Genomic DNA, 27,826 nt, shown 5'->3' on the forward strand with positions numbered 1-27,826 from the left:
CAGTAACATTACAGTTATCAGAATAATTAATACACAATGTGATGCTGGTCATGTGCTAATATAAATCATATAAAAACAAGACTAGAGACGCTAGTGCACGTGTGAATGTCATTACAGAATTGTCATTAACCGTCTTTATTGCACTCATTTGTCACAGCCGTCATTGTTATTCCACAAATACATTTAACTCTTTACCTTGTTGCTGTTACATAATGTATGGTTTCATCCAAATCGTACCCAAATTCCACAAATCTGTTGCATAAGGGTCTAAAGCTTCGGCCTTGGTCAACTTAATACAGATTTTATTTTTATTTATTTATTTTCCTCTGTATGTTTTTTTTTTTCAGAGGAGGGGAGTGTTGTCAGAAAAGGTTACGTAATGGCCAGCATCAAGGAGAAACTGAGGAGCAAGAGGCTTATGTTTAGGTGACCCAGGATGTAGTTCAAAGAGAAGTTGAGGAGATGACAATATCTAAAAGCGAGGATAAGAATGATAAAAGGCATCACATTTCATAAACGGATAAACAGATCAGAGACAGATGGGGTGATTCATGTTAAGGTCCTGCTTTAATGGCATCCAAAAGCACTTTATTTATTTTTTTACAAGTCATTTTATTAATTATAGCTAGAATATAGCGTATAATAAATATAATAAAATATATGTGTAATCTTTTCTGTCATGATGTTTTCCTATTTCATATGAAAGAACTGTTCCCAAACATATACCATGCTAGAAACATAATAATCACAGCAATAATGATCCAGTCATCTTAAAGAGATAGTCATGGTGTAAATGTCTTTCTTTTTTCAGACGAATACAATCGGAGTTATATTAAAAAATATCCTGATTCTTCCAAGCTTTATAACGGCAGTAGATTGCTTTTCACTGTTTCTGTTTTGAAGTCAAGTGCATCTCTCAATCATAAAAGTGCTCCACACGGCTCCGGGGGGTTAATAAAGCCCTTCTGTAGTGAAGCAATGCGTTTGTGTAAAAAGACATTTTGAATATGGATATTTTTCTTACACAAACTCATCGCTTAGCTTCAGAAGATTTTTATCAACCCCCCGGAGCCGTGTGGAGTTCTTTTATAGTGGATAACCTTTTATGGACTTCAAAACAGAAACAGCAATTCACTGCCATTATAAAGCTTGGAAGAGCCAGGACTTTTTTTGTTGTTGACATATCTCCGCCGTTATTATATTCGCTGAAAAAGAATGTCATATACATCTATGATTTGAGGATGAGTAAATCATGGGCTCATTTTTTGTTTGGCTGGGCAATGTAGTTAAACCATGGTATTTGTAGTAAAACTGTGGTTATACAAATACATCAATCCACCCAAAAGACACTTTTACTATAATAAAACCCTAGTTCATTTACAGAGATACATTTTTTGTTTATAGTGGTCATTTATTACCAGTTAAACCCTGGATGGACATGCATTTACTGTGGGTGTTAGGCCTATAATTCTCACAAAATTACTCATTTTGTCTATTCACTCTCAGAAAAAAATGGTACAAACGCTGTCACTGATAATTATAACAACTGAGTAGTAGGCTAACAGTGGCAATTATGATTCTGTATTATTGATGTGAAACCTATTGCACTTTAATATGAATTATTTTGAAGCAATTTTAAAGCAATACTTTGATGTGACATGGGTTTAAAATAGCTCGATTAATATAAACACACAAAATAGTAGGCTATAGTGTTGTTTTCCTGTTGTTAGATAAATGCTGTTCTATATACATTTTATCTATGAATGTTGTTTTAGGCTGAGTCTGACAGATAGACTCAAACCTGTAGACTAGAGCGACTTGGCCTTCTCATTTCACTCTGCAAGACGCCACTAAAAAAATCAGGCTGTGTGTGTGTGTGTGTGTGTGTGTGTGTGTGTGGATTCTGTGTTGTAATGAAATGCGTATTTAAAAAACATTAGAAACCCTTAATTTGACTTCACCCGCACTTCCGATTTCCGGTCGGCTCCCGCCCCGCTCCGCCATCATGAAGTCCTGAACAAAAAGCGAATGAGGCAGGAAAAGAAAAACAGGCACGGACATGTCGATGACAGAAAGAGGCGAATTAAATGCATGACGCCAACGGCGTCAAAAATGATAAAAATACGCGCGGCAGAGGCGGAATATCGGACTGTAGTTTAAAGTGCTCATCCGTTGTGTTTGACAATCAGCTGATCGAGTCCGTTAACGGTTAACAACAGTATTATCCATTCAATCATATTATGAACGGACTGATTACCGGCCGCTGATCGCGATCGTTACGTTAGAAGTAGATGGATCGCTATTCAAATCGATCGCTTTTTGTGAAGTGAGAAAGGAGAAGAAGAGGCCAGATTTTCCCCAGCAGGCCGGGAGCTAGCTGCCTCTAGCTAGCTACAGTGGATCCCATAAACCACGGTAGGACAGGCTCGTGTAAATCATTTAATGCAGAGCTGGGTGACATACATGGCGTGGAATATCGCTAAACTGTTATTTTTGTTGTCTAAACGTTATATGCAGCTGTTTTTTGCAATGCATTTGATGTGTTTTGGGTAATTGCATTCATAGGCTTGCATAATGTAACATAACGTACATTCGCGTCGTTTCATCTTCCTTGTGCTCCATCAACTGATTGTGCAACATAATCTATTATTTAATCTGCCGAAGCCTGACAGACAAGTTACAAATCATTTTAAAATAGAACAGTGTGTTGAACCTTTAAACAAAAAAAACAAAAAAAAGGTGTGCATGTTTTGTCATATTTGATACACTTTTATGGCACATTATAAGGAACATATGGAGCTCATACTCGGAGAGAAAGAAACACCAAAGTCATTCAGAGGTTCAAATTGAGCAAAAATATGTAATATAGTGCAACTATTATTTATATTAGCAAAAAAGAAAGATGAAATTCTGATAGCTTGTGATGTAAATCAATGAGGTCTTTATACAGTATAACACATTACTTACATAAAATGCATACAAATATCAGTTTTCACTCTTTATCTCTCAATGATAAGTCTTAAGATATTATTTAAATACTTTTGTTTATGAACAAAGCTATGTGTTTCTAACTGTGGGGGGCAAATCATATGTACTGCGATACAATGATGATTGAGAGATGAACATCATTAACAATTTAAAAGTTAATCTTACATTTACTTGGAAAAATCATGAGAGATTTCACAGCAACCACATCCTGAAGGTGGACATCAGATGACAGAAGGTATGTATTAGATAGTGTAAAAGTATTTTTCAGCATCTTGTTGATAATTTAGAGGCCTTGGAAATTAATTTATGAAATATGCTAGTATGCATTAAAGTGTTAACATTAAAGTCACACAAGTTTGACAAAGAATCCTGTTATTTATGTGAGAGTTCCTTCTGCTCTCACATTGTATATTCTCAGATTTCATCTGCTATTTCTCTTTCCAGGTGAATCTGTTTTGCATGTGTTTAATCTTAACACGAACATGACTCAGCGTCATGGCGAGGTGTGAGTCTGAATTGTGAGTCAGGTGTCTGGTCCGGCATCCTGCTTTTGAATGCTCTTATGTGATGCATAATCGAGCACAATTATTCTCATACAATTATTTCAATTGTGGATGGTTGAGATCATCGCCCTATTTTAGTTGTTCTTATATAATGCACGCTGTTGCATCTCATTATATAGTGGCGCTTGACTGTTGGTGAACCCTTACGAGTTTTCTGCATAAATCTGACCTGCATTGAGACAAGATCATCTAAGCCATATAACTAGATCCATAAAGTCAAATTCAATAAATAGCACAAAAACACTGTATTATTTTCACTTAAACTGGAAGAAGTGCTTTTGGTGTGAACCCAGTCCTGCACATTAGCTTGGAGGAATTTTGGTCCATTTGGTTTCAACTCTGATTTTGATGGGTTTACATGCAAGAACTGATTTCAACATTTCCATTGGGCGAAGATCAAAACTCTGCCTTGTCCATTCCGAAACGTTATATTTCTTCTGCATTGTCTCGCAGGACTTCAGTTCTTAGATCGACACCTTGACATTTTACTGCAGAAGACCTGACAAATCCGTCCTGGTTTTACATAGAAAACAAAAAGTTCTATTTTGGACTCATCTGTCCACAAACCGTTCTTTCAATAGTCTTCTGGCTGTACATGTAGGCTATGTGGTTTTAAGCAAACTTTAGACTGGCAACAATGTTCATCAATTTTGATTCGTTCTATCCTGCGTTGCGCACCCATGATGCTTTTTTGTGACCTCCTGGAATATTAATTTGCTCCTGGACTGATTTTATCCATTTGTACACTCCTTAGATCGGACACAAAATTCTTTCATATAATGAATTTTTGAAAATGTTTCCAGAAACTTACAGAGATCTAGCCTACAAACTTCAGGATTTGACTAGATAGAGAAGATCTGGGTTTATGTCCTTTCGTTAAAGGCAAGGCTGCTAAACTTCAGAATCAGAATCAGAATCAGAAAGAGCTTTATTGCCAAGTGTCCTTGCACACACAAGGAATTTTCCTTGGTACTGAGGCTTCCAGTGCACATGTACAAATACAGATACAACAAGTAATAGTAATACAAATAGTAATACAAATTCTACAAAAAAAATTATAAAAAATATGAAAATACTATAAAAATATATGGTCACTAAACTTGGTTTAGTATTTCTCATTAGTTTTCAATTATTCCAGTTACCTCATTAATTAAACTGAACTAATATTCGTAGTGATTCACATACTTTATACCAGCAATGCACATTAGCTTGGATTTTCATTAGCATGAAATACGATAATTCTTTATTTTGAAAACCGATATATTGGCATATAAATCTAAATACAAATTAGATATGTTCATCAGAATGAAGATCGATTTAAATGAATCCATATTGTCAACCCTGCCCTAACTGTAATAGGACCAGGATAAAGATAATGATGTATTAAAAAAACAAAAAAATTCTAGCTTTGTTTATTTTTGATCAGATGCCTATTCTGGTCCATATTTGGAAATGGCACTTTTGATATGTTGAATGTTTCTATTATTGGTTGTTGGAATGAATTATTCATAATTTGTTGTAGAAATATAGGCCTGGCCCCTTTTTATCAGCATTAACCCTGAGCTGTATCCTACATTCTTGAGTTGTTTTGCTGTATGTAGGGTAGATGCTTTCTAGCTGATTTGTCCTGTTTAGTTTCTCCTAATGGTTGTATTTTAGCAGTCAATCCTATGTTGATATTGTGTCCCCTGATGTTAATGTGCAAACTTCCTATTGTTTGTGTGTGTGAAGGCGCTGGCCATGCCGTCGAGTGTGCGGGCTGGGAGTCTCAAGGACCCGGAGGTGGCGGAACTTTTTTACAAGGAGGATCCTGAGAAACTCTTCACAGACCTGCGTGAGATCGGCCATGGCAGCTTTGGAGCCGTCTACTTTGTAAGTGGCCATTAGGACGTTCAGAGCTTTAGCACTGTTCAGTGAACAGAGATGAATTGACTATTTGTGTCTCTCTTCCTCATGCGTTTCTGCTTTTATTTGTCCACTTCCTATAGGCCCATGACATCCGCACCAATGAGGTGGTGGCCATCAAGAAGATGTCCTACAGTGGCAAGCAATCTAATGAGGTGAACACAAACACACCAACACGCAGCGTTCCTGTATTTTTAGTTGTGCAAAGCAGTGCGACTTGGCTAGAATCAGTCTGCTAAAAATCTCGAATATTATGCAGGTGGCTTTATGTAAGAGCAAGATGATGGCTCTGCTCCAAAACCTATTGAGCTGCCTCCCTGGGAAGCATTTTCAGGCATCATAGGCAGACTTCTCACACACAGGATGTTTTAAAATGGTAGCAGAATCATTGTACTGCCTTCAGTTTTGAGGTGAACGCCTTGTGTATGTTCACAGCCGAACACGTAGCCTTTCAAAGTGTGGGTGAATACTGGCGGTCGAAGCAAGCGCACTACAAGGTTTCATCCTTGTCCAGTGTCTGCACTATTTTTCTCCAGAATTTGAGTGATAAAAATGTTTTTTTAATTTGTTTAAACTAGAGTTGCATGCATTTCATAACCCCTCACACAAGCACTTGTCAACGCCATCTCTGGTAGTTTGTTGTTGTTTTTGTCTCATGATCTGTTTCTTATTTGACTATGAAACAATAGATTGAGGCAGTGTTTCCTCCTTGTGCCAAAAATAAAAGTCATGCTGATAACGAAAATTTACACCACTGTATGCTTACTCCAGTGTACACAAAACAAATACGCCAGTCCCATGATTCACTGCAGCATACGCACTTATGCAGTGGGAAAATCTGCAAAAGATGGTTCACAAACAAGAAAAATTCAGTTATAACTGAGAAATGTCAGCAACGTAGTTGCTAATTAACATACTTATTAGAGTGTTGCGTTGTTAGCTTAGCTACTTTCTAAAAGCAAACTCCATTGAAGTCAGTAGAGTTCAACAGTCTGTTCTGGAAGTAAAAATTACATTATTTTTCTCCATAGGGAAATTATTTTTTATGGTAACTTATAAACTTTAAAAACAAACCTACTTTTAGCTATGAGGTGGTTAATTCCAAAACGGAATTCCTGGTGGAAAACTACATTACCCACGATTCTGCAATGAAACTCTACCAATCAGAGAATCGAAACAAGCTAATTGTGCCAAATGAACTCTTTGGTCACACTTTAGATTACGGTCCAATGCTCACTATTAACTATGACTATTGCTTCAATAAACTCCTAATTACTGCTTATTAATAGTTAGTAAGGTAGTTGTTAAGTTTAGATATTGGTTGATTAAGGGATGTAGAATATGTTCATGCAGAATAAGGCATTAATATGTGCTTTATAAGTACTAATAAACAGCCAATATCCTAGTAATATGCATGCTAATAAGCAACTAGTTAATAGTGAGAATTTGATCCTGAACTAAAGTGTTACCAACTCTTTTTATATTTCTCCTACGTTTTTCAATTTGATTGTCATTTTCAATGCTTCATGGGATTGTTTCTTTCCTTACTTGTTTTGTTAAGTTTGTAAGGTTGTGATCCTCCTCGTAGCTGGTTTGCTTGGTTCTTGTCTTATAACAGCAATTCTCAAACTGTGGTCCGTCAAGGTACTGAATGTGGTCCGTGGAAAGGCAAAATAAAATATAAAATAATATTTTTTTACCTTCATTTGACCAGGAAATTCCCATACAAAAAAATAAAAAGTAAAAAGAATATGTAGGTCTATATTGATATAAAATTTAAATTAAATTGTCAAGTTATTGTGTGATTACTAAAATAGGCTAGTGGCGCTCGGCCGTGACGTTCAAGTTCAGTGCCGTTAGAACCACAACATGGATCGGTGGATAGCAACAGGTTCTTCATCAGGGCTCTCAAGTGTCACACATTGAGCGTGACAGTCACTCATTTCGGTCTTTTGTCACGCACTCCCGCCACACATTGTATTTCTCACGCAGAAAAACTATTTATAATATATTTAATATGTCAAAATTTCTCTGGCCGCGCCGCTCTAACTATGGAACCGTCAGGAATCAAGCGCGTCTCCCCTGGTGTTATTAGTCGAGCCACACAATAACCAATCAGGAAATAGCACAAATGTATCTGGGTAAGATTTAACGCACCAACCAATGAAAAACAAAATTAAAATTGTCATGAAACACCCCCCTCCCCCCCTGATTATGCCCTCGAGCGCTTGAGTAAATACATAAATAAAATATGTGGCAACCGTTGTGTGCAGTAACTTTCTTTTAACAAGCCTGTTGTACTGATGTGACTCTGAGTTGAGTCTCCTCAAGTTGGTTCCCATGTTGAGCATTTTTAAATCGCTCTCTTATGAGGTTACAGTTAGGATGCTGCCTTTGTTGGCACTAGACAGGAAGGCAGTTCAAGTGTTTTTTTGTATTGACTGGCATGTTACCAAGTTCTGCTCTTTGCAAGCCCCAGCATTGCATTCAAATTATGCAAATCAGACAGCATCCCTCTGGCCGAAATAGACCATTGTGCCGTTTAAACAGCAGAAAATACTCCCTTCACTGTGCCGCAGAACACTCAAACGCCAAGTGCCACGCTACGCCTCATTTGCAATCTCACCGCAATGCCACACAACATTTGAAAGAACACATTTTCGTCTTTTTTACACAATCACATACATCAGAAATTTGAAATGAAGGGGAGCAGAAGCCGACGCTGAATAGTCTCTTGATTGTTTCATTGTTCTCTTATTCCTGCTGTAGAAATGGCAGGATATCGTCAAAGAGGTGAAGTTCCTTCAAAAGCTGCGGCACCCCAACACGGTGGAGTATAGAGGCTGCTACCTGCGCGAACACACAGCATGGGTGAGTGTTTCTGTATGTGGGAGGAATGCTAAACGCTTTTCAAAAGCCACGTTCAGGGAAGAGAATGTACTGACCCGCTAACACTGTTTCCATTTACTACAACAGCAACCCTACATGCACCACTTTTCGCTCGCTAACAGCAATTAAACCTTTTCTTTATATCTGCCTTTCTCTTTTCTGTGTCTACCTCTCATTGATCTTCCTGTTCTACTTTTCTTGTAGCTGGTGATGGAATACTGTTTGGGCTCTGCCTCGGATCTGCTCGAAGGTGAGTGAAGTGTTTCAGGGAGCATGTGGATGTTTACAGCTGTTCGGTCAGATGCGGAAGTGTAAAACGTCACTGGTCAAGAAGTTTGCAGAAACAAAAAACAGGATCACACTTTTTTTCTTCCCCTTTCCCAGTGCACAAGAAACCACTACAGGAAGTGGAGATAGCAGCAATTACTCACGGTGCATTGCAGGGCTTGGTATACCTCCACTCGCACAACATGATTCACAGGTACAGAGCAGCTTGAGTCTTGATTTTCAAGAACATCACGCAAATCAGGGGTGTGCGATGTGTATTGTCCACAACAGGCCTGTCCAGTACTTCTCCTGGAGGGCCACTGTCCTGCAGCGTTTAGCTCCAACCCCAATTAAACACACCTAAACCAGTTAGTCAAGTTCTTACTGGGCACAGGCCTTCCAGGCCAGTGTTTGGACTCCCCTGGTATACGATAATATAAATGTTTTTTTAAGGATGTGGAAGCTGTCATTATCTAGCATGTCACTCACTTTACAAAAAACAAACACACACACCTCGAGTGCACACTTTCACTGCGTGATGTAGCCTAGTAGGTTGACTCTAAAATTCAAGTTATGGGGGACTAAAAGGAGTTTTTCCTATATTTCTATATGATATAGTTGAGCAGTCTTACACAAGCAGTTTATCCCAAATATAAGCATGATTGCAAATGTGATTTGTTTTTATACAAGAGTTAAGTAAACAAGAAGTTAATATTCTAAGTTACATTTCAGACATAATGTTGTTAATATTGTCTGTTTTTGCTCTTTCACCAATGAAAATAGTTCCAAACAAATCCTAAACAGAACCGTTGTGCAACTTCGAGCAACACACAGTGGCTTTTCGTCTCTATTTAAATCAGAGTTTTTGCACGAATCAATGAATGATTCTATGATCCATTCATAAAGACTGGAGCTGTTTTTGAAACCTGCATTTGCATAGTTTGTGCTTGCTATTTAATAATCATTTGAAACGTAGCAAACTGGCAACTTCAGTATTACTGAAAAGATTTATCTTGAGCTCCGTCATGGAAACTATGTATAAACCTTAATTAAATAATTTAATAATCAAATAAAAAGGAATTTATACCTGTATGATATTATGCTGTAGCCACATTGGACCAGCGGTTTGGAAAATGGATGGATTGATGATTCAGCTGCGGCCGTCATCTTCTGACTTCTTCATTAGGCGTGATTGTCACAGTGCATTATGGGTATTCTCTAGACGTTGAGCGTACATCGGTTGTACACTTGTTATTGCGGTGCATAATGGGATTTAATGTCCTTGATAACATCCACTATGTTACACTCCTACAAAGGGCTGTACTGTCAAATAATTGAAGGGTCTAGGGGGTGATTTCAGACACAGACTTAGTTTCAGAATGAATCAGCCATTTGAATCGGTTGAATGAATCGCTCATTAGGACAATATGCTGCCACATACTAGCATTTTTAGTTTCATAACTAACAGAAACTAACTAATAACTAACTAACATAACTAGGGTGCTAACACAGAAACCTAAAATTCTCGGGACAGCAGCATTTGTCCAAATTTCAATCTTAACCGTTCTATTTCATCAGAAACGATCTTAAAACAGGGCTTTAAGTGTAAAATACCGAACTTGTACTTTAAGCAATTGTAATTGCAGTGTAAATGCATCTAAATGCTGCTTACATCTGCAGTGCAAAAATAGATTTTTTTGATGGTTTCATTTGATTGTTAACAGCCTATAGTGTCTTATTATTCTAATTGAATTTATTGATTAAATGAGGGAATTTGACGTAAAAGATGATGCGTGCATGTAATAATGTTAGAAAAATACCTTTATAAAGGTAAAAATGCCCCTGGAAGTCAATGTAAGGTGGCAAATAATACCACTTAAAGGTGCAATGTGTAAAAAATTTGAGTATCTATTAACAGAAATGCAATATGACATCCATAACTACGTTGTCAGTGGTGTATAAAGAACTTACTTAAAAAAACGTAATGTTTTTATTACCCTAGAATGAGGCATTTATATCTACATAGGCGCGGGAATCCCCTTCTATGAAGGTCGACATATTGTGACGTCATGTTTCTACCGTAGCCGACAGCGAACAAACAGCGCTACAGAGCGCGTTTCGTCACTACTTTGAAAGAGAAGCAGCAGAAAGCTAGAAGCCATAAACACCGTGAGTAGTGACTTTTCCCTTGTCAGTGGTGTAAAATATGTAGTTGGATTGTTTCATGTAACTTAGTTCTTCTCCCTCGCTGTGTTATGGCTTTGCTATGTGGGGATAAATGTGCTGCAAGTTCGTGAGACAGCAGATTAGTACTCTTGTCATTGACCGTAAAACAGTAACGTTACAGGAATCACCAACCCGTCGATCTTGGAAGCTTTTTAAGTCGATCGTGAAGAGTTTTCAAAATCAGAGAAAAAAAGCCTATTGTGTGTAGTAAATGGTGTCTAGGGGATGCGGACTGTTACAATCATGCCATTTTTGCCGCGCGCACCTTTGGGCTCATGCGGACGCGTCGAGTTTAAACAAGGCTTTACGCTTTAACCAGCTCAGCCACAGTAACAGCTCATATTTAGCCAGCTAAACTTTTACTACCCTGTTAGAAAAAATATATAGTTGCATAGTTTCATGTGGTTCTTCTCCCTCGCTGTATTATGGGTTTGCTATGTGGGGGAAATGTGCTGGTTACGTTTGTGAGACAATCAGCTGATTATTATTATTATATTATATATTAAGACCCTTGATCCTCACCTGACTATGGCTTTGTAAACTTTATCCATGATGTGGTTTATAATGGACTGTGGTACAGAAACAGTGACAATGTTACACACTCTTGGCTTACTCTGGCTATTATCTGCTGTCTCAGACGATATGTTTGTCCAGTTTCTGGCACCGTAGCTTCTTCGAAAGGGAGGGGTGAGCAGTGGGCTGAGCCCCCAGTGCAACTCGCAGCCGAACCGCTAGATGAACCGCTAAAAATCACACACTGCACCTTTAATGAAGAAAATTCTGTCAGTACTGTGAACTGAACAACACACAGAATATAAAGACTATGAAAAGCTTCAGGAGTCAGATGTTGTCTAATTATCGGTTTCGACAAAATCCCAGAAAATATCTTAATAGGATTTGTCAAAATCGCACACCCCTAATGCAAACACATTCTGATATATTGCCTTTATGATCCAGTTTTGTCAATTCTGCAAATAATTTTGGCTGTCGCCTTCACTTAAAACATATCTTCTTTGAATCTTTAATGTTTCTTCCTTTTATAGGGATGTGAAAGCGGGTAACATCTTACTGACAGAGCCTGGCCAAGTCAAACTGGGAGACTTTGGCTCTGCCTCCATTGTTGCTCCTGCCAACTCCTTTGTGGGCACACCTTACTGGTACAAAAACACTTCCCATTAATTACAACACCTTTTATCAACATATTAGGCAGAAATACACCCTTACACATGAGTTAAACGTCATTTTAAATGATTTTCTTGCTCATTAGATTGTTGCGTATATTGAGATCATCTGGTTAGTTACTGTTAGGAGAGTTATGACAGCGCTGTGCTCTGATTGCAGGATGGCTCCAGAGGTAATCCTCGCTATGGATGAAGGGCAATATGATGGCAAGGTTGACGTGTGGTCACTCGGCATTACCTGCATAGAGCTTGGTGAGTCATGCGATATGTGCAAGTGAACACCTGTGTGTTGTATGTTGAACGAGAACACTGTGTCAGTACATCTTTGGGGTGAAAATGTACCATTTCTATGTTCAAAATATTTCACACTTGTGGCTTACTGTTGGTTAACACAGACCAAATATTAAAGAGGCCCTATTACGTTGGTTTACAAAGTCTTGATTTGGTTTTTGGGTCTGCTATAACATGTCTTCATGCTTGAATGTAAAAAAACCAACAACATTATTTTTCACATATTCGACATTGTGGCAGTATTTCTCTTCCGAGTACGTCAGTAACGCTCTGGGCTCTGTGTTGTGATTGGTGCGTTTGAGAAATGTCACGCCCCTTACCATAACTGAGAGTTTCATCACACTACTAAATAACTCAACCAGGCCTTTCCCCTTTATTCTACGTATGCCTTGGGTGGGAATTATTTAAATTAGGAATATTTTGACGTGGTCAAGAAACTCTAAAATGGGGGCGTTTAAGGGAGTTCAGAAACAGTGACAGTGATATAGAGAATAACTCCTGCTGGAGGGACTTTGTAACTTTGCAGACCTTTTTCATGCTCAAAAGCAACATTACACACCAAAGAAAGATAAACGAAAAAAAGCATAATGGGTCCTCTTAAGATGAATGTTTACAGTAATATACTTATAATAATGCCTTGCAACTAACTGCTTGCTTGTTTACTTTTTTTCTCTATTGTAGCAGAGAGAAAGCCTCCCTTGTTTAACATGAATGCTATGAGTGCCTTATACCACATCGCCCAGAACGAGAGCCCAGTCCTGCAGTCCAATCACTGGTAGGGAACCAGAAAAGCTTCATCCACACTTTCATCTTTTTGCTTTTTATGTGTTTTCACCAGCTCTGTATTGATATACCTCAAACTTTCTGATCAGGGATTGCAGAAAAGCTTAACTACAAAGCTTAAAACCATTTGCCATACTACAGCAAAAATATGCTGTTGAAAATACTCTTATTTAAAATATTGTAGATTAAATGCAATTCATCATTGTTTATATATACAATAATAGAGTGATGTGGGGCCTTCAAATAAAATGAATAATTAAGTAAAGGCATCAAGATAGGGGTGTGATCCTTTTGGCTAGTGGCGTCTTTATTTTGGTGATTTTCAAATATCAACAGCATTTACTATAAATCCCTTACTACAACTTTAACAACTACCTTACACTTAATAAGCAGCAATTATGAGTTTATTGAGGTAAAAGTCGAGGTTAATGATGAGAATTGGACCCTAATCTAAAGTATAACCTAAATTATATAAAATATTTGGGCATTTTGACATAGAAGTGCATTTGATCATAGGGCTGCAGCTATCGATTATTTTTGTAATCGATTAATCTAGCACTTAATCGATCGATTAATCGAGTAATCGGATTTTTTTGTGTGTGTGTGTGTTTTATTAACAGAATAGTTATATTAAACTTGTGTCTATTTCAGTTAAAGCTGTTATAAGTTATATACTATAAGTTATATAGTATGCAAGTTATAAAGCTATCTCATATGTGAATTTTCCTTTAAGATGTTATAATATAACCACTCTAAGCATATTTGTGTATTCTGGTAGTTTAACGCTGAAGAAGAGCTGTAACGTGACTTGTTGTTGAACACGCAGTAAAAGCTGACGCACTTTTTGTTCCGTGCGTTTTAACTGAAAAATGAGTACTCCGAATCTTTATTAAAAACCAACAGGCTGGGGACTTTAATTTGTTGTTGTTGTCTGTATTTGGCAGACGTAAAATACAAAAAAGGTCTCGCAAAGACTGCAATACAATATTTGTTCCTCCATCACGTCCCGGTGTGTACAGTGTGAATGCATGCTGAAATTATTGTTGCGTGGCTAATTTACATAAAAGTTTAAGCATATGTGATTCATTGCTGCAATTGGTCTGACTGGTGTGTGTGTGTGTGAGTGAAGGGGTTCTTTTTTTAGGCTATACTCTCTTGCAATTGAACGTGATAGTTACGTTTACTACTTAAAAATGTCATCAAAGCTAAAAATCATATCTAGTCAAACCGCACCACGACATCGGTACAAATACAGTATGGGATTAAAATCAGCGAACATCAATAGGCTTAGACTACGTTACCTTGTTTCAGCGAGTTAAGTGTATTAAGTGAATTAAGTGTGTAATGATCCCACACTTTAGACAACTTCTGCCGTTTATTTACATATTTATTCTCCGCCATCGCGCCAACTAAATTCAACATATATGCTTCCTGAACAGGTCTGTGTGAATAAACGGTCCGTGGGAAACAATCAAATCCCTGCGCCACGCGTGTAGTGCGCGTCATAGGAATTTAACGAGGCTTCGAGGCAGAGTTTTGGCCTCGAGGACTTTTTGTAATCGTGTAACTCGAGAAACTCGAGGAATCGTTTCAGCCCTAATCATACCCAATTTAGTATCAACTTGGTGCCTAAAGCGTTAACACTATTCACTTTGTACCAAGTACCTCTTTAAGGATGTGCCTTCTGAATTGCACTACATTCAACTAACAAATTTGCATATTTTGTTTCCCAATCTCTCAGGTCAGATTATTTCCGTAACTTCGTAGACTCGTGTCTGCAGAAGATTGCCCAGGACAGACCTACCTCTGATGTGCTGCTTAAAGTAAAGATCTTTTGAGGAGCTTTAAGCCTGTTATTGTTACGCTTTCTGAGCACGATGCGTTCCAGTAGTTGCTGTTTGGAAATAAACCTGTCTGCTTTGTTTCTCCAGCATCACTTCCTGTGCCGTGAGCGTCCAGTGACAGCGGTGATGGATCTGATAGCACGCACTAAAGACGCTGTGAGGGAGTTAGATAACCTGCAATACCGAAAGATGAAGAAAATCCTTTTCCATGAAACACATAATGGGCCTGCTACCGAGGGGACGGAGGAGGAAGAGGTGGGAGAACCTTTCAACTTGTCTGGTTGTCAAATAAAAAAAAAAAAAGGAACTTTGATTTTCAGAATCCCTCACATTTGAAAGAGTCGTGCTCTATCAGTTCATGTTTCCACTGCAGTAGAAGAGCTATATTTGGAAACATCAAATGTGGTCAGTACAATAAATATGTCTGCCTGGGTTCCGTACTCTCATCCAATTCTTAGATAATGGAACCAGAGAAGAATTTTAACAATAGACAATTTAGGTTTTGTTGTTCACTTGCGTTTCAGACGTTTTTCAGCTCATGTTTCAAACGTTTGGAGTCGGAAGGCTTTTGTTCATTTGCACCGTTCCGACCTTGGGTGTGCTTGAGTGATTTGTTTGTGACACAATGGCAAATTGGCTCTTTGATTTAGCTAGCCTTAAAGTCAATATGAACTCGAGAATTATCTTATTTGCTTTCTGAGCCCGCTATTGTAAAGAGATTTTTCTTTGTAGTGTTTCTTCAAATGTAATGACTTGCTTTGGCTCTGAAATGGCTTTTCTTTTTGTATTGTTTTATTTTTCAACCTTTGTTATAGAGACCACTTTTCACAATCAATCAATGGACATTTTCTTTGTCTGTAATCCATCACATTATGTATGTAAAATGGGTTATGAACACACTTTAGGTGTGAATCTTAACTTTCCTCATGATTTGATTGCTATTCAGGGAGCAACGAATAGATGCATCACATTGTATCTTGTCCTCCAGTTATTAATAATACACACACGTAAAAAAAATGTATTAACTATTTTCAAACAAAAGACCATGTCAAATTACAAGACAACCTTTCTTTTATAGAGTTTTTTAGATTTTTTTTTAAGTTACTCCGCTGTAATATGTAAACACAAAACAATTGTTTACAGTGGATGTAAGTTATTTGCTTATGAAAAATAGGCAACTTTTTATTAATACTCAAAAGTTCTTAATTTACAATAAAACAGTACAACGTGATATTTAATTACATTTAAAAAAAACAATTCTTTAGTTTTTATGCATCAGTGCGGAATCCTTCACATCAGCATTGGGATGCAACATGAAAACAATTATATTCCACAGATCTAGAACACACATTATGGTGTTTTTTAATCGAACTAACCCTTTAATAGGATTGATGGCAAATGGCATTTCCGGGTGAATTTAAAAATGTAACCATCACCTGCTGGTATAGTAGTTTCTGTTTTTAAATGCAGTCTTGTGTTTTGCAGGACGTAGAGCAGTATATGTTGCGGACGGGCACGGTGAACAGCATGGAGAGCTCCCATTCGCTGCCGTCTATGTCGATAAGTGCCAGCTCCCAGAGTTCTTCAGTGAACAGCCTTGCAGACGGTTCGGATGACAGTGGAGAGATGGCTATGATGCAGGAGGGCGAACACACAGTGACCTCCAACAGCTCGGTGCTGCACAAACCCCTGGTACGTGTCAATGGCTTTGTTTGAGCTGCTTGTGGCGAAGCAACTTAGTCAAATTACATTTAAAAAAAAAGCCTCTTTGTGTCTTTAATACTCACCAAGGCTGCATTCATTTGATAAAAAAAAAAAATTTGCATTTATAATTGGTCCTTATTTTTTTTAATAATGGTTCTTATCAATGCAGGTTAATGTTTTTGAGGAAAACCTGATTATTTTTTCAAGATTCTTCGAAAGTTAAAAAGAACAGCATTTATTTGAAATAGAAATCTTTTGTAACATTATGTCTTTACTGATCAATTGAACACATCCTTACTGAATAGGTGATCATTTAATTACCCCAAAGTTTTTAGTGGTAGTGTATCAGGGTTTTGAGAACCAAATCAGCATATTAAAAATATTTCTGAATGATCATGTGACACTGAAAACTGGATTAATTATGCTGAAAATTCAGCTTTGAATCACAGGAATAAATTACATTATAAAATATCTTCAAATAGACAATTATTTTAAATGGTAATTATTTTTAACAATATTACTGTTTTTACTGTATTTTTGATCAAATAAAGGCAGCCTTGGTGAGCAGAAGAGTCTTCTTTTAAAAACATGAACTATTCTTTATTCTAAACTTTTGACAGGTAGTCTATTCATATATGCATGTATGTATATATGTGTATAAATCTACACGCATGCACAGATTTATTTTCATGATTCTTCCTTCATTATCTTGGCCTACCTGCAAAGTCCATTAAGCGACTGCAACACATACAGAACTCAGCTGCACGTGTTCTTACACATACTCCTTTTCGTCAGCATATCTCTGGTGTGCTTAGGAACCTGCATTGGCTTCCGGTACATGCCCGTATTGATTTTAAAACTCTTATTTTAACATATAAAGCTGTACATGGAACTGCACCATCATATATATGTGATTTGATTACGCCATATATGCCCTCTCGATCTTTGCGCTCCGCCCACTCTTTTCTACTGAAACAGCCTTCTTGCAGACTGAAAACGATGGGTGAAAGAGCTTTCTCTGTGGCAGCCCCCAGGTTGTGGAATGCACTTCCTTTAACGATTAGGAATGCTACAACATTAACGAGTTTTAAGAAACTGTTAAAAACCCATCTTTTTTAAGAAGGTGTTTGTGTCTTAATTGGTGTATGTTAATTTATCTTAATTTTTAATGCATTTACTTTTGTACTGTACTTGTAGCGCTTTGGGTACAAGAAAAGCGCAATATAAATAAAATGTATTATTATTATTATTATTATTATTATTATTATTATTTGTCCCTTTGTACCCCACACAGATCCACGATAACATCTATGACGACCCGTACCAGCCGGAGGTGGAGTCCCAGCCCCAGGGCCCCTCTGGTGGTCGCAGACGTCGAGGACGGGACCACTTCGCCACAATCCGCACAGCCTCATTGGTGACCCGTCAGATCCAGGAGCACGAGCAGGGCTCAGCGCTGAGAGAGCAGATGTCCGGATACAAACGCATGAGGCGGCAGCATCAGAAACAGCTGATGGCTCTGGAGAACAAGCTGAAGGCCGAGATGGACGAACATCAGCTCAGGCTTGACAAAGAACTGGAGACGCAGAGAAACAACTTCGGCAGTGAAGCAGACAAGCTTGGCAAGAAGCACCAGGTCTTCCTGGAGAAAGAGGTGAGTGGAGGAAACAATGCTAGGTGGTTCCAGATTTATCTTCTTTATAAATCCCACCTACTGACCTCTAATCAACCAGTATATATTAGATAAATATGTCTGTAAAGCATGTTTTGTGTTATCTGTTGTCTGTGTTATATGATTTCTTCTTGTGTCGTCATCATTTTCAGTTCTTTATTTAACAGGATTGAATAACTCAGCGGAGGGAAGAAGGTTTAAGTTTCCTTCTTCAAAGTTTTATTTTATTTTAGCTAATATATGTTCAGGGGTGGTACAGGGATTCATCCGATAAGAAGTGTACACGACTTCATATAGAAATGCTACAGAAAAGAGAATAACCAGTCCAAATATAGGATCCTTCCGGAACACATGAGACTTTTCCCCATCCTTGACTTGTTGGCCCAACAGTAAACCCACTGACCTTTCTCCCCTAAAGGAGCAACCTACCATCTCTGCCTTGAACACCTTCTGGGTGGTGGCAAAAACAGATGTGACCATACAAAGAGAGATAGTGAGTGAAAGTCAGGCTGAGAGCCGTTTTATTCTGCCAATCTGCCCATTTTAAATGTCATGTGACAATGGGTTTTTTATGGCAAACCCTGAAGAACTTTTGTATCACAAGTTAAAAAATGTTTGTATCACAAGTACATTATCAGAGAATCTTTGATAGTGTTGTATATACATTTAGTAGTCTTTTTTTCTCCATCTTTTTGTAAAAGAAAATGCATAAAAAATGTTTTTAATTATGTAAATATTTAATATATATATATATATATATATATTTTTTTTTTTCATTTCAATTAAATATGTGCATTTTTTTTTAAAATATCTCTTATTTTTATAAAGTGTTTGTATTTATAGTTTGTTGAATGTTGAATCTGTATCTGCCTGTGAAGATGATATGGCAATGAATTTAAATACAACTTTTCTTTTCTGCTTGTCTTACCACTTAGACTAAGGGTGCTCTCACAGAAGAGAAGAAGTTTCAGCAACATATCCTGGGCCAGCAGAAGAAGGAGTTGACCAGCTTGCTTGAGTCTCAGAAACGGCAGTATAGGCAGCGAAAAGAGCAACTGAAAGAGGTACGTCAGAATCTGGTTTGGCTGTGGATTTGCTCAGATGTGGAGTTGAATATTTTCGCCCTTTGTGCAGGAGCTCAATGAGAACCAGTCCACGCCGAAGCGAGAGAAGCAGGAGTGGCTGGTTCAGCAGAAAGAGTGTCTCCAGCAGATCCAGGCAGAGGAAGAGGCAGGGTTACTACGCAGACAGAGGCAATATTACGAGTTGCAGTGTCGCCAATACAAGAGGAAGATGCTGCTATCTCGCCACAACATGGAGCAAGACCTGCTCAGAGAGGTACTAGCGAAAAATCTACAGATATTTGATAATTCATGATTATCGGCATTATTAGTTGTTTGTAATTAGTTTGATATTAATTTGCATGACTCTACTGTGACACAGCTTGTGTTTCAGATGACCGCTTATTCACAAAGGAAAACTGGTTTATTTGCTTATGTCAGTCACATGCCGTTTTTTTACAATGGATTTTGTGAGACTGTGTTGGATAGTCCCCTGGAAGAAACTTTAGAATATTTCAAAAGTTAATTGCATCAGTCTAATGCCTATGAAAAGAAACAGCACCCAACCACTTATGAGTAACCAGATTAAGTTTTTATTATTATCATCTCTAAGGAATATATTACTATTTGAATACAACTGCATTGTAAAATAAAATATAAATATTTGATAATAAGGATGTAAATTAATATACTAAACACTACAGCAGTAAAATTACAAAACTTCATTTCTTCACTTGCTAGAGTTAGTCCATACATTTTTTATTTTGGCGAATGTGAAAATAAAGCGTAACTGGTACACATAGCATTCAAATACACGTTAAACTCAGTACATAAAGAGATGGAGTTCACTGCATGAACTGTGAAGCGAGCCGCTCTAAAACGCTGCAAACACTGGATGTGCTGCTGCTGCATTTCAGATTATATACTTTGTTACTTAACAAAGGCTATGATTTAATTATTTGATAAGCACACTAAACCATATTGTGATCTATGATTTTAGCTCAGTTTGACAGACGCTTTAACAATGCAACAGCGCAAAAAGATTTTTTTTTTTAATTGTGCCCGCAGTCTAGGTAATTATGGGGAAACACTGCAAATATGGCCAGTGTAAACTACATTTTATTTCAAATAATGAGAATGTTTTTTATGGTTTTAGCTTTAGTTAATGATAAGGTTTAACACGGCAGCGAGTTCAATGATTAAGGTCTGACGTAGATGCTCATTAATGTCTTCCAGACAGCCAACACTTTCCAAAGGGAGCTCTTAAGACACCATTCCAATGAAAACTAATAATTAAATACCATGTACTCATTTATTCCTGACCACAGTTGCCTGATGCTTTTCTAACCACCATCCTCCATCTCTGCCTCCTTTCTTTCCATGTACTTGTCTCAATGTAGGACCTGAACAAGAAACAGACTTTGAAAGATCTAGAGTGCGCCATGTTGCTTCGCCATCACGAGTCGACTCAGGAGCTGGAGTTTCGGCAGCTGGGTCTGGTGCAGCGCACACGGGCCGACCTGATCCGGACGCAGCACCAGACCGAGCTCACCAACCAGATGGAGTACAATAAACGGCGTGAACAAGAGCTTCGGCAAAAGCACGCCGTCGAAGTCCGCCAACAACCCAAGAGTCTGAGAGTGAGTGACTGTGACATTACAGAGGATACAGAAGGGGAGGGGCCTATTGGGGAGGGGGAGGGTCATGTTGAAAAGGAGGGGCTTGAAGATGAAGGGGTGGAGCCAAAGGAACAGCTAGAGGATGAAGGAAAGAGAGATGGAGAAAAGATAGATGGAGATGAGAGGCAGCCGGTAGGTGCTGTTGAAGACACAGCTGAGCAAGCTGAGAGGGAAATGCAACTTCTTGAAGGAAATGACACTGAAGAGATATTTACTGATCAATCTGAAACAATAGACAGTGAAGGAAAAGTGGAAGATGCTGCAACATCAGCTAACAGTGCAAACGAAATTGAAATGACGTTAGATGAACAGCAATATGCTGAGGGCAAATTTGATGCCGATCCCAGACAAGTAGAAGGGCTCCTGTGGGATGACGCTAGCGAGTCAGAATGTGAGGACGAGGATAGAGGTGTGGCCGACGGCTGTCCATCAGAGCTAATTGCCGCCCCTTCTTTTGAGCGCCGCCCACTAGAGCGTGACGCAGACGAGCTCTCTGAGTTCTACTTTCCGGATACGCTAGAAGAGCTAGAACCTCCGCCCGTCTACACTCCTCCCTCTTCCCAGCCTACCCTTCCCTCGCTCTTTTCTCACGCAATCTGCCTCGTTCTTTCGCTCTCGGCTGCCATGCAGCCATCCGTCTTCACCCTTCTTTTCCTTTCCGTCTTCCTGCTTTCCTTGCGCCGCTCGCCTCCTCTTCCTTCACTCGCTTCTATCCTTCTCTCTGGTGAGCTTGCCCTCCTGGCGCTCTTCTTTTCCTATCTATTCCTGCGTTCCTGCTGCTCGCTCTCATTTTCCACATACCTTTTACTAACATATTGGGGCTCAGGGGTGTTCAGTCTGGGTTTGTCTTTAAGCTTAGGACTTTATTATGTCCCCGTAGCCTTGATCTCTGCGTCCTTTCTCAGTTCGCCTTCACTTTTCCTCACCCTTTACCTTGTGGTGGTCTTGGTCGTCCGGCCGGCCAGGATCTTCCTCCAAAACACTCCACGCAAACTCAATCGCCTCTGGATGCGAGTTCTTTTTCGACTACCAAAGCCTCTTTTCACTGTGTGCCAGTCTCTTCTGGGTGGCCTGACCGAGCGAAGCCTCTACGACATGTTCCCTAAAGCCGGACGCAACTGGGGTGGGCGACAGTCCCGAATCCCTATGCCTTTAAATAGCCTTCTTGCACAGTATGAGGCCAAAAGCAAACACTCGGTTCTGTTCGCACGGTTCCTGCTTTTGGGACGCCGCTTTGTCCGGCGACCTCTCGGCACTCTGACAGACCTGGCTAACTCTGTGGTGTTGCGCTTAGCCAAGCGTGTACTGAAGGAACTGCCGCAGAATTACCTGAAACGGCTGCAGGCCTTCGGGTTGCTGCGAAGGGAGAGACCCAGCAAGCTGCCGATTCTTTTGCCTAGAGCCGTGAGGGAACAGAGGCGGAGGATGAGGGAGAGACGAGAGAAGGAGAGGAGGAGAAGGGAGGAGAGAGAGAGGATGTACAGGGAAGACGGGAGGTGGGAGAGTGTTTTGAGGAGAACTGCCTCAGGGAGGACTTTAAAAGAAAAGATAGTGCCTTGGAGATAGATTGAGATGGAAGAAGGGAGGTATGTGAGCATGCACATGCCATCATCCATCATTGTTCATTTTTCTTTCTGATCTTATGGCTGATTTATTTTGTCCGTTTGCTTACATGCACTCCTTTTTTGTGCCTGATTTTACACGGAAGTACCGGTTAAATGGATAGTTCACCCAAAAATTAAAATTCTCTAATTTACCCTTGTGTCATTCCAAACCCATAAATGTTAAACATTGAAGCAAAAATTATGTTGTTTTTTTTAATGAAACCAAAGGTTTCTGTCTCTCATTTGAAATTCCAGGTAACCAAAACTTAGAAGGTCCAAAAGGTTGTACAGGTGTCATAAAATGTATTACCTGGACTTTCATTGGCGGGAGAGGAAAAAATATATTAATTTGTGTTATCACATGAGGGTGAGTAAATCATGGGAAAATATTTATTTTGGGTGAACTATCCCTTTTAGATTAACCTACTATTTACAACTCGCTCATTCACGGTCAGGCGCTCGTGAATGGAAAGCTTTATTTGATTATTGTGCTTTTTGTAAAAGTTCCTGGGTTTTATTTTTTATTTTTTACTCTTGAGTTATTTTATTTTCAAATAGCAAGAGCTATACATGTTATTATGGTGATTGTTGAAGCCATGTCTGTGCAATCTTGATTAGTTTTTATTTTGTTTTGAAGGGGGGGTCTTGATTTCTACATTGAAATTGTATTAGATTCCAAAACCAAAATGGCTCTTTATGAAAAAGACCATAGGCCTTTCAATTAAGCCATGCACGTTAAATGCTAAAGTAATTTACTGTGTCTACTGTGAAAGTGCATTATAATACTGTGCTTTACACTATAGATCTCCCAAAAACGCAACACTACAAGCTTATTCTTCCAAAAGTGCAATAGAAGTTTATTGAATAAAGCACCAATGATTTTTCCTACTTTTCAAAGAAGTCCTGGTGTATAAAAGGTTTTGTATTAAAATAGTTAAACATTGAAAACTAGGCTACATATTGTTGCAAAATCAGTGTTTTGTATAATTTCAAAAGCCTCAGAACAACTGAAAGCCGCTAACATATTAATAAAGTCCTCTCACTGGAAGTTTTAGAGGCAGGACCTCCAGAATGGCAATCATATGCCACATAATCTGGGGGTTTTCCACCATCAGATGGATGAGCAATCCTAAATGCTGTTAGTTCAGTTCTGCCGCTTTAGCAGTGAACTTTTTTGAATGTTAATGTTCATTTAAACATTAATCTCTTAACTTTAAGTAATATATTTACTCTTCAATGTGGGTGATCTATTATAAATTCAGTATATTAGATATGCAATTTTATTTAGATTCCTGTTGTATTACTAAAGATGTGGGTGGTTGATGTGCTTTTTTGGCACATAGAAGTTCATATACTTGTATTTTAGTACCCAACATTTTTTTACACAACAGTATGTGAGGAAATGTGTTTGTAGACCATTGAATTTGGGAATATGTATTGGAGTTTAGAGAAATATATTGTTATTGCACTAGAGGCAATGATCTGATCATATTTACCATGTAAACAAATGTTTTGGAAATATCCTTACGATGAGAGGTCTAGCCTGTTTAGATGAAGCATTTATGCAAGACTTTCAAAGGTTAGCCCTAGTTTTTCAATGTTTGCATGGCACTGTTATTTTATATTTATTAGTAGTCTATTACTGCATATCAGAGACTATAATAAGAAGCCATTTGACAATCATCTTAATGTAAGGCTTGACAAGAAGAATGCATATTGAAAACCAAAGATTAAAATGGAGTTGTGAGACAAGAAATGAAGAGGTTGATGGTTGGATTGATGAAAAATAACTTGCACTGCTCACAAATTATATATATGAAACGCTCTGTAAAAACTCATACTAAAAGGTCTTCATAGAAATCTTAACATTATCAAAGGGACCGTTTGTATACTACAATGGAAATGAGACATGAGTAATGAGGAAATACAATATCAATATTTTAGGAAAATTCAATTTCTTGGCAAAAAAGAATGCATTTCAGTTTTAGCCATATTTGTTCCTGTTTTTGAAAATGTCAATTTTGTCTTTTTACTTATTGTTTACATATGCTATGCTCCCTTTAAAAAAAAAACAACCAAATCACAAATTATGTCTTAATTATTATTTGATGAATGTTTGTGTTATTTTATGTTGCATTGCACCGTCTGTTTCAAGGCCATTGTGTGTGCATTTCATCCTCATTTTGTGTGTTTGTGCATGAATGGATGTTTACTTCAAGCTTAAACAAAGATTTCTGTTATATGTTTCTGAAATAAATTCTCTATTATAATCATTGTCCTTTGGTTTATTTTATATTTTACATTATTTGAAGTATTTTTGTCTTATTCATCATCATCTCAGTTTTATGTTTTCCATGCATATAGCTTTGATGCTGCTGCTTTAATATCTTTGTAATTAAGTTATAATTTATAATAAAGTGTCTTAATATGAATTCTGATCATCACTTATGTTTAATTGAGAGCAGTATTAGCTTATTAAATTGTACACTCAAATATGTAATTTAAACTAAGTTTAAAATGTTTTATTAGGTAAAAAGTGAATCCTTTTAATTGGATTGTGCAGACTGTAGAGAATCTGAATATACAGATTTCTGCTCAAAATTAATTGTGCTGTTTCATGTCCCACAATGTCATGCTACATTAAAATAAATACATTGTTTTAAAGAGTTTTATGACCAATGATGGCACATTTGTGCTGTGACACTTCTGTCCTTTCCCCTCCACTCTTTCTTATCTGTCTGTTGTCAAACCTTGTTACAACCTTCTTCCCTGTTCCTATAGTCCAAAGAGTTGCAGATTAAGCGTCAGTTCCAGGACACGTGTAAGATCCAAACACGTCAGTTTAAAGCTCTGAGAAACCACTTGCTGGAGAACACACCGAAGTCGGACCACAAGGCCGTGCTGAAGCGTCTCAAAGATGAGCAGACTCGTAAGCTGGCTATTCTGGCCGAGCAATACGACCACTCAATCAACGACATGCTGTCCACACAGGCTGTGAGTAAGGCAAGGACACATCAATCACAATTCCCATCCCACTGACCACCAAAACCCTCACTCAAACCTACACCATCAGTGACATACTCTCAAAACTGTACATGGTAAGGTATATCACCCTACATCTGATCCCAGCAGCCACATTCCAGAATCAGTTACCCCTGCCTCATTGATCTTTGCCGTTTTGTGTTGTTTCACTCCAGCTGCGATTGGATGAGACTCAGGAAGCCGAGTATCAGGTGCTGAGGATGCAGCTGCAGCAGGAGTTGGAGCTGCTCAATGCGTACCAGAGTAAAATCAAGATGCATACTGACACCCAGCACGAGAGGGAGGTTAAAGACCTGGAGCAGAGAGTGTCCATCCGCAGAGCCCTGCTGGAACAAAGGGTAAAGGCTGACTGCTTTCATTCATGGTCATGATGGTAGACAAATGGAAACTAAAACAGTGGTTCTCAACTGGTTACGCATCAAGTGACAACTAAACAGTATCTAAATTGTACAAAAATATGCAATGTCCTTCAAACAAATTCCAATAGAAGAGAGTGTATCTTAAGGAGAAGTGTCCAGTCAAGGTGTTCTATGGTCTAGTGTTTTTATTAGTCCACCAAAGAAAACTTCAGGATGACCATGGCACTCTTTCGAATTAAAACAAGTTTTTAATTTAATTCGAAAGAGTGCCATATGCAATGTCCTTTTTCATTAATTAATTTTTGTGATGTAAAATGACTTAAAATGACTATCAGGTTGGTATACTGTTATCTCCATAATCAGACAACGATTCATCAGTAATGTTTAACTTGGGAACAGTATTTCAGTGGGGCTCATGCCCCAGTAAATAGGGTCTAGCCCCTAATCATGACCCGCCAGTTGAGGACCACTCTTGTACAAGTGCATTTCTGACATCCACGGATCTCTTTCTCCAGATCGAGGAGGAGATGCTGGCCCTGCAGAACGAGCGTTCGGAACGCATTCGTTCCCTCCTGGAACGCCAGGCGTCCGAAATCGAGGCTTTCGACTCTGAGAGCCTCCGCTTAGGATTCAGTAGCCTGGCGTTGACGGGAATCCCCTCCGAGGCTCATCCCAAGCAGGGCTACCCGTCTAGCCAGACCCCCCGTCCATCCGGCCACTGGAGTCACGGCGGGGCGCCGCATCCCCACTCCCGCAGGGGTCCGAGCCGTGCCGAATCCTCTTCCTCATCGTCCACCTCCCACGCATTGGGATTACCGAGAGACGGGCCTATGCACCACTCATCCCGGTCCTCGTCTTCATCTTCATCCTCCTCCTCGTCCTCCCATCACAACCGGCACCACCTTCCCCAGCACTACCATCACCAGAGCACGCCACAATTGTACAGGGATAGAGAGAGGGAGCGGGAGAAAGAGAAGGAGTGGGGCGGAGGGAGCAGGGGGGACCTCGCACACCCCCACGTCTTCTCCCACCACCTTCCCTCCCGCTCCTCCTCCCAGTCCCTCGCTCTCCTCCCTCCTCCTCCTCCCGCACCACCTTCCATCACACTGTCATCCTCCTCCGCTCAGCAGTCGTCGGTTTCTCAAGGAGTCTACGGAGGAGGAGGGCTGGTGGTTCGGGGTCCCAGCCTGATGGCGTTGAGGAACAGCCCGCAGCCCCTGCGCAGAACCGCATCTGGCGGCGGCCCAGGAGGGTCTGGCGGAGGAGAGGGAGTCCTCAGCCGTAGTACCTCGGTCACCTCGCACATCTCCAACGGATCCCACCTCTCTTACTCTTAAGGGAACGGAGTAAGGAGGTCGGGCTTGCTTTGTTGAATTCCTCCAAGCCATTACAACACGAGTGAGAGCACATTTTACTTGTCCTATTGCTTTTGTTTTCCCAGCTCGTTGTTGTTTTTGGGGGGGGGGTTTGTAAAAAAAAAGAAAAAAAAGAAGGGGAAACTGGCTTGGAAAATCACCACTGCCTTCTAGACATCTTAAAGGGATGTTGCGCAACTTCTTTAGTGTGATGGGGAGTATTTGTACATGCACACACTATAGTATGAACACAGAATGTTTATAAAGTTTTCAGTCAGACTTTATGAATACATTTACATCTATGGGAGTTGCTCCAATGCATGAGATTAATGTAGTAAATACATTTGTATTCATATGTTATCCAGTCACATTTGAGATGTAAAGGTGCGGTCACGTTAGCAGTTTCAGGGAAA

General features: G+C 39.1%; 1 protein-coding gene across 4 annotated transcripts; it reads left to right on the forward strand.

Annotated features, from left to right (window-relative positions):
• Positions 1–1,953: 1,953 nt before the first annotated feature.
• Positions 1,954–27,547, forward strand: taok2b (TAO kinase 2b). 4 transcript variants are annotated; one of them, XM_077224647.1, is made up of 19 exons: positions 1,964–2,415; positions 5,283–5,423; positions 5,540–5,611; positions 8,226–8,327; positions 8,550–8,595; positions 8,730–8,826; positions 11,882–11,995; positions 12,180–12,271; positions 12,992–13,085; positions 14,835–14,916; positions 15,025–15,192; positions 16,423–16,629; positions 17,936–18,295; positions 19,249–19,377; positions 19,448–19,651; positions 20,775–21,014; positions 25,439–25,651; positions 25,855–26,037; positions 26,574–27,547. In XM_077224647.1, exons 2-19 carry the CDS (start codon positions 5,292–5,294, stop codon positions 27,393–27,395), a joined length of 3,357 nt encoding a protein of 1,118 aa, XP_077080762.1. In that variant the 5' UTR covers positions 1,964–2,415; positions 5,283–5,291; the 3' UTR covers positions 27,396–27,547. The 4 variants fall into 4 exon arrangements, with proteins under 4 accessions (XP_077080759.1, XP_077080762.1, XP_077080761.1 ...); XM_077224646.1 differs by having other exon boundaries at positions 1,990–2,415; positions 25,439–25,660; XM_077224644.1 differs by lacking the exons at positions 25,439–25,651; positions 25,855–26,037; positions 26,574–27,547 and adding an exon at positions 18,732–18,806 and having other exon boundaries at positions 1,954–2,415; positions 20,775–24,927.
• Positions 27,548–27,826: the final 279 nt, after the last annotated feature.

This window comes from Siphateles boraxobius, unplaced genomic scaffold, assembly GCF_051911475.1.
Source record: "Siphateles boraxobius isolate OS27281-9 unplaced genomic scaffold, OSU_SipBor_1 90, whole genome shotgun sequence".
Taxonomy (NCBI): Eukaryota; Metazoa; Chordata; class Actinopteri; order Cypriniformes; family Leuciscidae; genus Siphateles; species Siphateles boraxobius.

Excerpts from the sequence above, each read along its gene's own strand:
- taok2b (XM_077224644.1), top strand. The coding sequence starts at position 5,292 with ATGCCGTCGAGTGTGCGGGCTGGGAGTCTCAAGGACCCGGAGGTGGCG. Across the intron at positions 8,596-8,729 it reads TGCCTCGGATCTGCTCGAAG|TGCACAAGAAACCACTACAG; the intron begins GTGAGTGAAGTG and ends CCCCTTTCCCAG. Across the intron at positions 12,272-12,991 it reads CATTACCTGCATAGAGCTTG|CAGAGAGAAAGCCTCCCTTG; the intron begins GTGAGTCATGCG and ends TCTCTATTGTAG.